Source organism: Anabrus simplex, chromosome 4, assembly GCF_040414725.1.
Source record: "Anabrus simplex isolate iqAnaSimp1 chromosome 4, ASM4041472v1, whole genome shotgun sequence".
In the NCBI taxonomy this organism is placed as follows: domain Eukaryota; kingdom Metazoa; phylum Arthropoda; class Insecta; order Orthoptera; family Tettigoniidae; genus Anabrus; species Anabrus simplex.
In genome coordinates, this window is record NC_090268.1 from 393338829 (window position 1) to 393355258 (window position 16430).

General features: G+C 40.9%; 1 protein-coding gene across 1 annotated transcript in view; it reads left to right on the forward strand.

The window, feature by feature from the left end:
• Nucleotides 1–16430, forward strand: part of LOC136872035 (probable cytochrome P450 12a5, mitochondrial) — a 71211-nt gene that overhangs the window by 18797 nt on the left and 35984 nt on the right. The window contains exons 3-5 of the mRNA XM_067145858.2: nucleotides 5906–6039; nucleotides 10661–10773; nucleotides 11315–11431. Of these exons, the coding sequence (XP_067001959.2) occupies nucleotides 5906–6039; nucleotides 10661–10773; nucleotides 11315–11431 (364 nt within the window). The remainder of the gene's footprint in view (nucleotides 1–5905; nucleotides 6040–10660; nucleotides 10774–11314; nucleotides 11432–16430) is intronic.

A 16430-nucleotide genomic window follows, 5' to 3' on the forward strand; every position in this document is an offset into this window, starting at 1 on the left:
CAAGACAATAAGAATTACATTAAATTATATTCTTACATATATACAATTTACAGCATTAGAACCACCTTTCAAATATGGATAGAAAGGTCTGCAATCCATCTAATTCCTTCTGGAGATGCTGAGTAGAGTTCATCCAAGGAACCGGGATATGCAAGTAGAGGTCACTCCTGCACAATATGCTTGATGATTTTCAAATCAAAACCGCAATCACATTGGGGGGAATTTATCCAACCCCATTCATATAGAGCTGCACCAGTCCGACCAGTACCGCATCGAATCTTGTTTGACTTTGACCAGGCTGTCCGAGATAGATTAAAGCCAGCAAGCCTTGTGGTGGGATCACTGATTGAACGTAGGCCATGAGGTATCGAGTTCAATCTTCATTTTAATCTCGGTTTAGAAAGACGTTTGACATCATGATGAATTGGAAGAGCATCATTTTCCAAGATCCTACGGCACAGACGAACAAAAGCTTGCTGTCTCCTAAGATGGGTTGGAGCGATGTTACATACTGCAGGCAACCACTGAGAGGAAGTACAACGTAGGGTACAAGAGATGTTATGCAATGTTTGACGAAGTTGAATATCCACTAGATAGCACTGAGAGCTATTTAACAAAATGCCTGCACAATATCAATCAATGAATAATCAATCAATCAATACTATTCTGCATTTAGGGCAGTCGCCCAGGTGGCAGATTCCCTATATGTTGTTTTCCTAGCCTTTTCCTAAACGAGTTCAAAGAAATTGGAAATTTATTGAACATCTCCCTTGGTAAGTTATTCCAATCCCTAACTCCCCTTCCTATAAATGAATATTTGCCCCAGTCTGTCCTCTTGAATTCCAACTTTATCTTCATATTGTGATCTTTCCTACTTTTATAAACGCCACTCAAACTTATTCGTCTACTAATGTCATTCCACGCCATCTCTCCGCTGACAGCTCGGAACATACCACTTAGTCGAGCAGCTCGTCTTCTTTCTCCCAGTTCTTCCCAGCCCAAACCCTGTTTTGTAACGCTACTCTTTTGCCTGAAATCGCCCAGAACAAATCGAACTGCTTTTCTTTGGTTTTTTTCCAGTTCTTGAATCAGGTAATCCTGGTGAGGGTCCCATACACTGGAGCCATACTCTAGTTGGGGTCTTACCAGAGACTTATATGCACTCTCCTTTACATCCTTACTACAACCCCTAAACAGCCTCATAACCATGTGCAGAGACCTGTACCTTTTATTTACAATCCCATTTATGTGATTACCCCAATGAAGCTCTTTCCTTATATTAAACCCTAGATACTTACAATGATCGCCAAAAGGAACATTCACCCCATCAACGCAGTAATTAAAACTGCGAGGACTTTTCCTATTTGTGAAACTCACAACCTGACTTTTAACCCCGTTTATCAACATACCATTGCCTGCTGTCCATCTCACGACATTTTCGAGGTCACGCTGCAGTTGCTCACAATCTTGTAACTTATTTATCACTCTACAGAGAATAACATCATCTGCAAAAATCCTTACCTCCGATTCCACTTCTTTACACATATCATTTATATATATAAGAAAACATAAAGGTCTGATAATACTGCCTTGAGGAATTCCCCTCTGAATTATTACAGGTTCAGATAAAGCTTCACCTACTCTTATTCTCTGAGATCTATTTTCTAGAAATATAGCAACCCATTGTCACTCTTTTGTCTAGTCCAATTGCAGTCATGTTTGCCAGTAGTCTCACATGATCCACCCTATCAAATGCTTTAGACAGGTCAATCGCGATACAGTCCATTGACTTCCTGAATCCAAGATATCTGCTATATCTTGCTGAAATCCTACAAGTTGTGCTTCAGTGGCATAACCTTTCCTAAACCCAAAGTGCCTTCCATCAAAACAGGTATTGATTTCGCAAACATGTCTTATATTATCAGAAAGAGTGCTTTCCTAAAGATTACATACAATGCATGTCAAAATGACTGGCGTGTAACGTTCTGCTTTATGTCTATCACCCTTTCCTTTATATACAGGGGCTACTATAGCAACTCCCCATTCATTTGGTAAAGTTCATTCATGCAAACAATAATCAAACAAGTACTTCCGATATGGTACTATATCCCAACCCATTGTCTTTAGTATATCCCCCGAAACCTTATACATTCCAGCTGCTTTTCTAGTTTTCACCTTTTCTATCTTACTGTAAATGTCATTGCTGTCATAGGTAAATTTGAATACTTCTTTAGTACTAGTCACCTCCTCCATCTGGACATTATCCTTGTAACCAGCTGCCTCTGTGGATCAGCGGTAGAGTGTCGGCCTCCGGATCCCAAGATAGCGGGTTCAAACCCGGCAGAGGTAGTCGGATTTTTGAAGGGCGGAAAAAAGTCCATTCGACACTCCATGTCGTACGATGTCGGCATGTAAAAGATCTCTGGTGACACATTTGGTGTTTACCCGACAAAATTCATTAAATCTCAGCCATAGACGCCCAAGAGAGTTTCGGTTTACTCGGTCTGCCATCTAGTGGGGGCCTAGAGTAAAACGGAACGTCGAAATTGACGAGCAGACAGCCAGATGGCTTCAAATTGAAATGTCTGCACACGGTAGCTGAGGCCATACGATTATTATTATTATTATTATTATTATTATTATTATTATTATTATTATTATTATTATTATTATTATTATTATTCTTGTAACCAACAATCTTTGCATGCTGCTGACTGAATACTTCTGCCTATTGAAGACCCCACACATACACACTCCCCTTGTTCATTAATTATTCCTGGAATGTCCTTCTTGGAATCTGTTTCTGCCTTAAAATACCTATATATATACCATTCCATTTTTCACCATAATTTGTATGACTGCCAATTATGCTTGCCATCATGTAATCGTTAGCTGCCTTCTTTGCTAGATTCAATTCTATAATAAGTTCCTTCAATTTCTCCTTACTTCCACAGCCATTTCTAACTCTATTTCTTTCCAGCCTGCATCTCCTTCTTAGTTTCTTCTATTCAGCTGGGGAAAATACAACAGCCAAAGCAGTAGTCCTGGGTGTACTGGTGTCGACACCCCGTGATGTTCCAGCTAACTTACTAAGTATGTTATTGCGACTTTTCAGCTTTGCAGCCGCTTTTCCAATATGATTACGGTAGGTCAGTGTCCTGTCCAATGTCACACCTAAGTACTTAGGAGAGCTATTGTACTTTAGGTATTGATTCCTAAACTTCACTCTAGGATGATAGTTTGCTTGTAGGTGACTAAGGTGAAATGTGGCAACCTGAGATTTTAAGGCACTTGGCTGGAGCCGCCAGTTTCTGAAGGACCCATCCATCTTCCCAAGATCTGCATTTAATATATCCTCAGCTTCATCAAAGGTGGTAGCTTGAACTGTATGATTTATATCATTTGCATAGATGAATTTGCGAGATAGAGTTTCGGGTAGCTCATGAGTATACAAGTTGAATAGCAGAGGGCATAGAACGGATATCTGCGGTAGATCGTTATTGACTCTATGGAACCTGTTCCTAACATTTTCGGTTAAAAACTTGGAATAGGCTGTTACTCAGCATATTACCAATCATTGTGACTATTTTAAGGCAAGGAACTGTCTTTATAAGTTTGAGGAGAATTCCTCTTCTCCAGACTGTGTCATAGGCTGCTGAGAGATTCAGGAAGGCAGAAACACTTTTGAGCTTCTTCTCGAAACCAACTTCTAGGTAGGAAGACAGGACAAGAGCTTGATCGCTGCAGTCTCGTTTTTGGCGAAATCCAGCTTGTGCAATAGGAATCAATGACTCAATTGCAGGAGCAATTCTATTCAGTAAGAGCCTTTCAAGTAGTTGGTAGATGACACTAAGTAAAGAAATTGGTCTGTAGCTTTGAGGTATCTTTGGATCCTTCCCTGGTTTTAATACTGCAATAAATTTGGCCTTCTTGAAATATGGAGACCGATGTCCTGAGTTCAAAATGGAGCTGAAGAATGTCGTAATCCATCGCTTGATTGCTGAGCCACACTTCTTAAGGAACTCTGGATAAACACCATCAAATCTTGCTGCTTTGACAGTCTGGAGACCATCTAAACCCTTTTCTATCTTTTCTAAAGTGAATGGATGTGAGTACACTGGAAGTGGTTTGACTTCCTGTTTTAACTGATAGAATTCCAGTCGTATCTTTCTACTGAACTTCGTTTGTCCTACTGTCTTAGATGTAGAAACGAGGTGGTAAGCTATGGATTGTACACTGATACATGAATTCTTTCTCTATGGTATAGATATTGGGTCCAATTTTCGTATATGGGACAATGTTTTCCTACTTGAGTGAGTAAAGTTGAAGGTTTCAACAGTATTGGTCCATTTCTCCCTTCTAGCATTGTCTAAGGATTTCAGAAGTTTAATTGCTTTTTTATGAGTACTGCCTTATTCAAATTCACAGCTTAGGCGATTTGTTTCTACATTCCAACCGGGGCCATAGTCTTTCCTATAACATCTAGGGATGCTTCTTTTGGCAGCGGATTTGATTAAGCCAACGAACCGGTCATAGTTCCCAGGGGTTGGTTGCACCCTTCTAATATTAACATCTGTATACCTTGCGTAGATATCCCAGTCACATTTTTGGAAGTTCCAGCGAGGTTGGGGTACAGATCCTATTACAGGGATATGCATACCGATGTAGTAAATGACTGGTCTATGCTGGCTGCGTGGAAAGTCCTGCAGAACTTGTCTTCGGATTTGTGGTGTTGGAGTCATCAGGTCCTGCGAGAAAAGAAAATATCAGGAGAATAGTTCTGGTTCCACCAAGCAGAATCAAATAGCAGTGTGAGATTATTTATATACATCCATCTATTCAAACGACTTATCCCCATTTTCTTCATTTCTGTCATATCCCCAATATGTATGATGGCTGTTAAAATCACCAAGTATTATACTATCTTCATCAGGTACAATGGTGACAGGATCTGGCCAGCAAACCATTGGAGGCTTATAGACGTTTATGATGGTAACATCCTGTATCTTAATGGAAGCTGAGAAGATATTCTAACGTATATCAGATGGCAAGACTGTATAGTCTTCAATATCACTCTTAATATAGATAGCAATACCATATTTTGGGTGATGTAGTTCTGTCGCAATCTTGTATCCGGGAATTTGACTCCTATTAGACAGCTGAATATCATCTTCTGTGTGGGTTTCTTGCAGTGCCAATACATCTACTGATTGTTCCTCGAGTATCTTGGATAGATATTCACACTTAGCTCTACTAATGCCCTCAATGTTAAAAGTCCGTATTAGCGCCATCGGCCACCTTGCTAGGTCTATACACCTCAAAAACATCAATCCGCCTTTTATCTTTAGAGATAAGCCTTAAATATAGTATTTCAAGTTTCTGTTCCTTAACTTCTCCGTAGATTACAATTTATTCTGTCAACTGCACGAACACTCGCCCTCCTATCGTTACTACACTGTTTCTACGATAAACACTCCAGTAGCGTGAGAACATTTCTGCATTCATAACAGCATTTCTCAGCCATGATTAATTAATTAATTACTTAATTAATTACTTAATTGTATTGTTTTTGGATTCACCATTCTCCTACAGTTTAACACTAAAGAATTTAACGTCATCCATGTATGACTTACAGCTCCCTATACTCTCATAATCGCTCCTTAGTCCGCCCCTTCTTTCCTGAATGTACCTCTCTACTACCATTATAAACAAACTCCATGTCAAAGGGACCCCGTGGTATACTACAAAATTTGGGAACCACTGGTATAAGATAAATTTCCCCCCCCCCCCTAATATTTCAAGGTTCTCATATATCTACCCTCTGTTCAACTGTTGAAAACAGAGATAAAATTCACATTATTCATAAAATAAACATTCAACGTTTTTGTTTACTTTCATATTTCAGGAAATTTGTCGAAGCTCGATTTCGTCACTCTGTCAGAAGCGCTTTATAAGAACTACGGAAAAATTGTCAGGTTGTCCGGACTACGGAGTGATAAGCAAACGGTTTACCTCTATGATCCACAGTACATTGAGACGGTGAGTTTTTAATATATGACATAATATACACTCTTTTTTAAGTAGTATCTTCAAGTCAGTAATATGAAAAGTCATTTTCAATCAGTACTAAAGTCCTTCAAGATAAAATTGATGCACCGCACTGACAGTCTTACCTCTAAACAGCTTTGGTAATCTAAATATTTAAACATCGCTAAAACGATTATATTTTCTAAAATCTTTCCTGCTTCTATAAATGCTCCACATCCACATTTTTCAAAGAATTCCCATAGGACATTCCTTCGCTTAATTGTCTGAGAAGCGCATGTCCATTTTCCTTGCCTTGGAGTGAGGTAACAGCAAGGAAACAGGAAGGATTGCAACAAATTTTGTTGAATTGTTCTTGCAACCTACGAATTGTAGGGAAGTAATACCAATTCACATTTGATATTTCTTGACAAATGTAATATACACTGACTGACAGAGCAAATGCAACACCAAGAAGGAGTGGTCAGAACTTTATGCCAATTGCAGGGTAGACTGACGTCATTGAGGTATGCTCATGATGTGAAATGCGCCGCTGTGCTGCGCACGTAGCGAACGATAAATGGGACACGGCGTTGGCGAATGGCCCACTTCGTACCGTGATTTCTCAGCCGACAGTCATTGTAGAACGTGTTGTCGTGTGCCACAGGACACGTGTATAGCTAAGAATGCCAGGCCGCCGTCAACGGAGGCATTTCCAGCAGACAGACGACTTTACGAGGGGTATGGTGATCGGGCTGAGAAGGGCAGGTTGGTCGCTTCGTCAAATCGCAGCCGATACCCATAGGGATGTGTCCACGGTGCACCGCCTGTGGCGAAGATGGTTGGCGCAGGGACATGTGGCACGTGCGAGGGGTCCAGGCGCAGCCCGAGTGACGTCAGCACGCGAGGATCGGCGCATCCGCCACGTCAACCGCCATTCTTCAGCATGTGCAAGACACCCTGGCTGTTCCAATATCGACCAGAACAATTTCCCGTCCCGTCGATTGGTTGAAGGAGGCCTGCACTCCCGGCGTCCGCTCAGAAGACTACCATTGACTCCACAGCATAGACGTGCACGCCTGGCATGGTGCCGGGCTAGAGCGACTTGGATGAGGGAATGGCGGAACGTCGTGTTCTCCGATGAGTCACGCTTCTGTTCTGTCAGTGATAGTCACCGCAGACGAGTGTGGCGTCGGCGTGGAGAAAGGTCAAATCCGGCAGTAACTGTGGAGCGCCCTACCGCTAGACAACGCGGCATCATGGTTTGGGGCGCTATTGCGTATGATTCCACGTCACCTCTAGTGCGTATTCAAGGCACGTTAAATGCCCACCGCTACGTGCAGCATGTGCTGCGGCCGGTGGCACTCCCGTACCTTCAGGGGCTGCCCAATGCTCTGTTTCAGCAGGATAATGCCCGCCCACACACTGCTCGCATCTCCCAACAGGCTCTACGAGGTGTACAGATGCTTCCGTGGCCAGCGTACTCTCCGGATCTCTCACCAATCGAACACGTGTGGGATCTCATTGGACGCCGTTTGCAAACTCTGCCCCAGCCTCGTACGGACGACCAACTGTGGCAAATGGTTGACAGAGAATGGAGAACCATCCCTCAGGACACCATCCGCACTCTTATTGACGTGTTTCTGCGTGCATCGCCGCTCACGGTGGTCCTACATCCTACTGAGTCGATGCCGTGCGCATTGTGTAACCTGCATATCGGTTTGAAATAAACATCAATTATTCATCCGTGCCGTCTCTGTTTTTTCCCCAACTTTCATCCCTTTCGATCCACTCCTCCTTGGTGTTGCATTGTCGCTGTCAGTCAGTGTACAAAATAACATTAATAATGTACAGATATGATAGGGAACAGAGTCTTGTTTCATCTTGTCTCTGACCGTCGAGTATAGGGCTTAAATACTGCCTTGTTTAAGTTGGGTTGAGCTGAGTCCTGTGCACTGAAGTAGGTGTTTCGAGTAAATCACTGATCCTGTAATTTTGAGAATGGGACAGTTTTCCGTCTGCTATATTTTGATTATTGCTAGATGTGGAGCTAAGTAGTTTCCAATCTGAAGATCGCCACTGCTTCCTTCCTCTGCTTACTTTGTTTTCATCCCATGCGTCATTTACTTTTACCATTTCCTCATTGTAGTAAGTTGGGTTGTTTCATTTTTCCATTTTTTCAAGTATTTTATTTGTGATTATCTTCTCGACTGGGTTAGCTGCGAGAGATTTGACTCTCATGTAGGTACTAGTGTATATTTTGATAGTTTGCAGCAGATGTCGAGATATTCCTTTAATAAGAATACCACGCGAATTATTCATAGTTATTTAAGGGAAGTGGGTGCGATCAGTAACGGGGAATCGGAAGAACGCTAGTGTGTTTTAGACGACAGAGGGGTTGTCTGCATCTGATTTTCTTTATGTGTGTATGTCCAACCATTGCCACGGTTATGTATGGGGTCGGGTATGAAATGAGATGAATGTTCGTACTGCTGAAGCGTTAAAGTCTCCATCCGACAGACGGATTACCAATGACAGCGTCAGATCCCCTCACTGCGATGAGTGATTAGAAATTGTATACCACCATCTCTCCGCCTCTGTGGTGTAGTGGTTAGTGTGATTAGCTGCCACCCCCGAAGGCCCGAGTTCGATTATCGGCTCTGCCGCGGAATTTGGAAACGGGCACTGAAGACTGGATTGGGGTCCAGTCAGCCTCGAGACGTCAGCTAAGTAGAGGGGTATCGATTCTCACCTCAGCCATCGTCGAAGTAGTTTTTCGTGGTTTCCCAATTCTTCTCCGGGCAAATTTCTGGATGGTACCTAAGATAAGACCATGGCCACTTCCTTCCTCCATGCCTGTCTCTTCCAATTTTCACATTCCCCACAAGGCACCTATTTAGCATAGCAGGTGAGGCCGCCTGAGCGAAGTACTAGTCCTTCTCGCCAGTCGTATCCCCGACCAAATATCTCACGCCCCAAGAGGTGAGATCAGTGCTGAGTCATGGGGAAAATCCAACCATGGAGAATAAACTGATTATAGAAATAAACTAACAAACGTACCCGTGCTTCGCAACGGAACTATATATTGTATACGAATTTCTCTTGCTTTGACAGATTTAGGACTCGTATTAAATCAATGAATTCTTCCCCAGAGAACTGTATCTAGGTAGAAGTACTTCCTTCACACTAACTGCTACTGCTTACACCTGCACTACACACCAAATCCTGCGTATCTTCAACTTAAGACACTGGAAGGTCAGAAAGAGCAGTGAACATCGGTATGGGGACATATCCGCTGTGTAGCACACGTTACCTTGCTGATTCCAAATCAGGATATATCTATTTACATTTCTTGTACAGATTGAGACCTTTCACATTCACAACACAAAAATAACATGCACTATGGCTCTCTCCACACCATAGGCACACCGAATTTTACCATCATTTTTCCTCCGTTCGTCCGATGACGTAGACTTTCTACATATCATTTACAAACCACACGGGGAACTCAAGGCTTATCTTGGTCTCCGAGTTTTATTTCAAAATACGTCAGATACCCTTGTTTCACAAAGTCCGTAATTTTTTTTCTATGTTTCTCCTGGCAATATTCGCCACAAAAGTAGCAGAATGCATTGAGTTCAGTCAAGCAACCTCTTCGTGAGGAATTCATACTGATCTGAAAATTGAAAAAGATAAATAGCAAGTTACTTAAAATGAAATAGAACAAAACAATATTGAAATAATCGATAAATAGATGCTTACAATCCTGTAAAGACTTAATAAGACTTAATTAAAACAAAATATTAAAATTAGAAATAAAAAGATGTCGATAGCATTATTACTTCCACACCCTATATCTCAAAAACTAGAACCAATATTAAAAAGCTACCGTCATTTATGAAATCAGCAGCCTCCATATTCTATAAATTAGTTGAAAAATCATTGGCAACATAAAAAAGGTGTTTTTTGTAGACCAAACCAAATCCCGTTTGCAACAGCCCCGAAGGGCCATGGCCTACCAAGCAACCGCTGATCAGCCCCTCCCTCCCCCCACCAAGCACGAGGTCTCGTTTTGTCAGCACGACGGATCCTCTCGGTCGTTATTCTTGGCTTTCTAGACCGGGGCCGCTATCTCAGCGTCAGTTAGCTCCTCAATTGTAATCACGTAGGCTGAGTGGACCTCAAACAAGCCCTCAGATGCAGGTCAAAATTCCTGACCTGGCCGGAAATCGAACCCGGGACCTCCGGGAAAGAGACAGGCACGCTATCCCTATAAGGCAGGGCCGGCTTTTTTTACCACTGCAATTTTATTGGATACTTTTAGAGAGATAACTGCAGCTTATTGGACGTATCTGGGTTACATTGACGGTGAAGGAACTTAAACGATTGTGCGTTATTAATGCCTGTATCTATAAATGGAATTAAAAAATCACATGTTAAAGTGTATTCACAAAATTTACATGAAAACAGGTAAATCAAATTCTAATTAGGGATCAATTTCAATTAAATTTTACTTGTATGGACTACATGTGTAATATAAAGGTTTCTTCACGAAGAATATGCCATATAGTATGCTGGCTTTCACGAAATTTACTTAATTCTATCCAATGTATTAACACAAATATTCCTGTTACAGGTTTTCAGAAACGAGGGACAATGGCCAGCGAGAGAAGTCTTCGATTCAATTTTAAAGTATCGACATGAAATGCGGGCCGATTTCTTTAAAGGAGTGGAAGGAGTAAAATCTACGTAAGATGTTACACTATTTGTACTTATTATCGGTTGCATGAAATGTCAATGAAAGTAATTGAAAGCAAATATTGGAATAGACCTAAACATGACTTTCAAGATGATAGTATTAAGTTTATTGGTTTAGTGAATGACCTACATGTTAGTACATACCTCTCGAGATCTGTAAATTACAATTATTTTCTGTTGCTATTGTTGTTGCTGCTGATGATGATGTGGATGATGATTATGATGATAATGATGATGATAATTGTTAAGGTTCTGAAGGATTCGTGAAGGAATAGGGCATACCAGAGTTATTGTATCTTGCTTCTAACAAAGGCAGTCGTTTGTCGATGCCAGGCCAGTTTATGTGCGATTTTCGAACTTCAAAGTCCAATTCTGAGGCTCGTGTCACACGGTAATGTTGATGTCCATGATTCATTGAGATTCCATAAGTCTAGTCAAATCATTATCATCGCCATCATCGTCACCTCTCATGGACACTAAGTGAAAATTCATTCATCACTGTGGTAATATGAATTTTCATCTTTTTTTGCAGCCAAGGTAAACAATGGCAGGATTTCAGAAGCAGCGTTAATCCGGCTATGATGCAACCACGTAACACGAAGTTATATGCTGGACCAATAGATAGCGTGGCTAAGGAATTCATTCAGAGGTAAGGCTGAAAATATCCTTCTCTTCAGTTTTTCACATAAAAGCAACAAGTTTACTACCAAGATTTATTAAATAAATAAATTGTCTGTCCTCCGATGAGGGTGAACAATTAAATACAGACTTCGTTAAAATGGAGGGTGTCTCTAATTTTAATTTGCACTAGCATATGTACCCGTGCTTCACTACGGTATTCTACATTGTATACGAACATTGAAGTAAATACTGTACGTGCAGTAGATAAGATTGTTTTAAAATTGCATGTCTCTTAGCGTTATCCGAGAAATAGCATGCGGATGTCCCCATAAGGTGTTTACAATGTAAAGTGTTGGTTGCGGAGTTGTGATGATAACGGCAGGCTCACTTCACAATCGAGTTGGGAAGTTTACATTATAATTACAGGTCCCATTGCCTTCTGCGCTGTCACAATCGATTTGAGGACTTTTCATTACAATTGCAGGCCCCTTTCCTACTTCCAGACGGATTACAATTGAGGAGTTTTTATTATAATGGCAGGCAACTTCCCTACTACCACTCAAATTTGAGTTGTGTATTTATCATTATAATGACAGGGCCTTTTTCCTGCTGCCAGCCAGCTTACTGCCGGTCACACAGAGATGGCGAGTTTCAATGAAAATAGCAGGCCACTATGCCTAATGCTAGTCACATTTGAGATGGGTACATTTGTTTATAATGGTGGACACCCTGGCCTACAGCCAAACACAATCGGGTAGGGGAGTTTTCAACAAAATTGCATGCTCCCTTGCCTTTTGCAATTCAAATCGAGAAGTGAATTATTCATTACAATGGTAGGCCCTACAATGGTAGTTGGAGAAGGACCCCATTCCTACTGCCAGTCGAAGTCGGTGTGGGGAGTACTGATTACAATAGCAGACACACCCTATCTCGATCGGTACAAATCGACATGAATAAATATATATATAAATCGACATACGAAAGTGTATGCATGTTTACAATATTGCAGACCTTCATCTACAGATTGACTGCTGCTAAACGGTACGTCACATCGACAAAGGATTGTACCATAAGACGCAGTATTTGGCGGCCTAAATGGCTGGTCCTATGATATTTTCTCGCATCGCATCTATTCATGGGTCAGATTGAGTTAGAAACGTTGAATAGGGTGAAATTTGTGTAAGATTATCTTGCATTACGTTTCGGATAATTATGTGACATAGCATTTGGCTCACATATAGGTACTGTGTGGGCAATGTTCGCATAGAGTTTGGTGATTCTAACTTTCCTGTAAGTGATTGAAAGTATGAAGTATGCATTAAAAAATCCAAAAATAATTAAAATCGAGAAATAGAGAAGAATCTAACGTTTAAGGGATACAAATACGACAAAAAGTCATACGACAAAGGTTGAAGATCACTTCAAACTGAACGGAGATTGTGCCATCCATTATGTGATAGGACATTCCGATTATGCCACGAAAAACCTCGAAGCGAATTTCTGCACCATCATTAAAATTGCCTTCGGGGATAAAAAGTCAAAAATTTCAAGATCTTGCAAATTTTCCGTCCGTTACAGGCTAAAATGTATAATTTTGCCAAATTTCAATTTTCTTGCTCGTCTAGCAGATTATGCCGCAATCTGTAAATATGATTGGGGGGGGGGGGGTAAAAGTTAGGACTTTCAGAAAACTACACCAAAATATATGCAGATGTTCATTATTACCCCTCAAACGGGTAGCTGTACGAAAGATTCACCAAAATAGTCAATGTACAGACACACAGTAGTTACGATTTTATTTATATAGATAGATAAGGAATCTGCTCCACGTAAAACACCTTTTGGCCTATGTCCGCTGGACTCAACCTGCAAAACCGACCGTTTATGATATGTCCCTTATTAATCCTCCTGTCAAAAAAATGCACATGAGAAAAAAGTTTTAGAAATGGATTTCCATTAAGGATTGTAGATTTCCATTCATTTCGGATGTACATATTTTGAGAGGGTGCAAAGTAATGGTTTCAGTTTCGGATAAACCCCCAGTAAATTTAGGTATTCAGAAATAATGTTCGACCTAAAACCTACTCAAGGGCAGGTGGATTCTAAATATCAAGTTTGGCAGAAATGTATTCAGTAGTTTTCATGTTATAAGAACTCATACAATCAAACAAACAAACCGACAGACACCAAAGCTAAGAGATATGCAGACGGTCATTATTACGCCGGAAACGGATATCTGTACGGTAATTCCGCCAAAATAGTCAATATACATTCACATGGTCGTTACGTTTATATTTACATAGATGACAGAGAATCATTGGTACGTTTGTAAATGGAAACCTTCATTTCGAGGTCCGGCTCCATGCTTAAATGATCAGCGTGCTGGCCTTTGGTCACAGGCGTGCCCGGTTCGATTCCCGGCATGGTCATTAAATTTATCCTTACTTGGTTAATTTCGCTGTGTGTATGTGCCGTCTTCATCATCATTTCATCCTCAACACGACACGCAAGTCGCCAGCAGGCGTCAAATCAAAAAGACCTGCCTCTGGCGAGCCGAAATTTTCGTCAGATCCTCCTGGCACTGACAGCCATACGCCCTTTTACCTTCATTTCGAGATTTACTGCTCCTAAACGGTAGATCATATCAACAAACGGTTTGCACCCTCAGACGTCACTTTTATCGCTCTACATGTTTGCTCTTAAAACATTTTCTCATATCTCCCATATTTATGGGTTCGATTGCGTTACGATATTTGAATGGGGTGAAACTTGGGTACATTTTTTAAATATATATTACATTATTTTCCACATACTTATGGGGAAGCTAGAATCATGAAATTCGGTTCGCTTTTAGCCATTGGTCGTGTCAATGTGCATAACGAATTCGATGACACTGCCTTTCCTATAAGTGTGTCAAACCATGTAACATACGTGTGAAAAGAACAAAATTTACGAACAATCGAAATACACAACCAAATCTACCCTATAAGGGAGAGAGGTAGACGACAAAATGTCACAGGAACAAAGTTGTAGATCACTCCAAATTGAACGGAGATTGTGCCATCCGTTTTGTGATAGGACTTACGGTTTAGCCGCGAAATACCTCGAAACGAAGGTCTGCACCATCATTTATTTGCCTCCATATTTCGATATTCTTCGGCATAAAAAGTGAAAAATTTATTGATCTTGGATATTTTCTGTAGGTTACCGGCTAAAACGTATAATTTTGCTTAATTTCATTTTTCCACCTCGTGTGGCAGATTGTGAGGCAGTCTTGATTTTTGGGGGAGGGGGTAACATTTTGGACTTTCAGGAAACTATAGCTAAAAGAATATGCAGATGGTCATTATTACCCCTTAAACGGAAAGGTGTACGAAAATTTCGCCAATAGACACAAGGTCGGTACGATTTGATTCGTATACAGTAGATAGATAAGGAATCTGCTCCATGTACACCATTTGGGCCATGTCCGCTGTACTTAGCCTGAGAAACCGACCATTCATGATATCTCCCTCATTAATCCTCCTCTCGAAAAAATACACATTAGAAAAAATTAGAAATGGATTTCCATTAACTTTGGTCGATTTCCAGACAGGTTGGTCTTGTACTGTATATATTGTGGGAGAGTAAAATCACCAATTCGGTTCCCCATAAAACCCCAGTCCATTCCGGAAATTTGAAATGGTATTGACCTTAAAACCTACCCTTGGACAGGTGGATGCTAAATATGAAGTTTGGTTCAAGTATCTCCAGTAGTCTTTAAGTTGTAAGAAATACGTTTTACACGCACCCACTCTTGCGTTAAGTCCGGTAGGACTTGTACCGTTAATTATATCTCCCTTATTAATCCTGGTATGGGAATGATGCGCATGAGAAAAAAAGGTTTATCAATTAATTTACATTAAGGCTGGTAGATTTCCATTAAGCTTGTTTATGTATGTTTTGAGGGAGTGCATAATCACGGTTTCGGTTTCGAATAAACCCCCAGTCATTTCAGGGATTTAGAAACAATATTTGCCACAAAACCTCCCCAAGGACAGGCGGATTCTAAATATGAAATTTGGTGGAAATATATCCAGTAGTCTTCAAGTTATAGAAAGGCAGACACGCAGACAAACCGACGAACAGACAAACAAACTAACAAACAGAAACCAAAGCTAAAAATTATAAGATAGTCATTATTAAACCTGAAAGGGATAACTGTACGGAAATTTCGCCAAAATAGTCAATGTACAGACACACGGACGTTAGGATTTTATTTATATAGATTTACTATAAATTGAAGGATTCCAAGGAAGATTGAACAAGAACCCTGGTGCGAAGTGGTCCGAGGACAGAATAGCACAGTGAAAGGATGAAGGAATATTGGAAGGAACGGAAGATAAAACAACAAGGTATGAAGAACTGAACTGAAATTGGCATGTGGTCCTTACCAGGCCTCATAATAATAATAATAATAATAATAATAATAATAATAATAATAATAATAATAATAATAATAATAAATGGGAGGAAAGGATTGGTGCTGCTTTAGATGCAAGGCCAGCGGGTGGAGTGGTGGGATGGCCACGGCTGGTCCATGGCTCTTCAAGTTTGCACTTAGACCGAGCACCCGCCATCACCTTCACTATAACAAATCTCCCTGGCCATGGCGTTATCCTCTAGGTGGCCCGACTCCTCCTTCAGGGAAGGAATGAAAACTTGCATTAGGAATAGGTTGGGTATGGACGCATGGGTGGATGTTATGTAGGATTTTGCCTGCAAGTGGTGGCTCCTCAACATTGCATTCCAACCGATCAACCTCCATCTCCTTCAGCATGGAGACCAGGAAGCTTGGAGGGATAGAGCATGAGAAGACCTAACGACCAGGACAACGACCCTCGATGATGATGATGATGATGATGATGATGATGTGATTTTGGAGATGCAGTACACTTTCAAAATCCTAATGTTAGTCAAGGTAAGGGTAATTAAGAAATATTCTGGTGGCGGTTGTGGAAATAGGTAACGGATTACCCAGCCTTGGA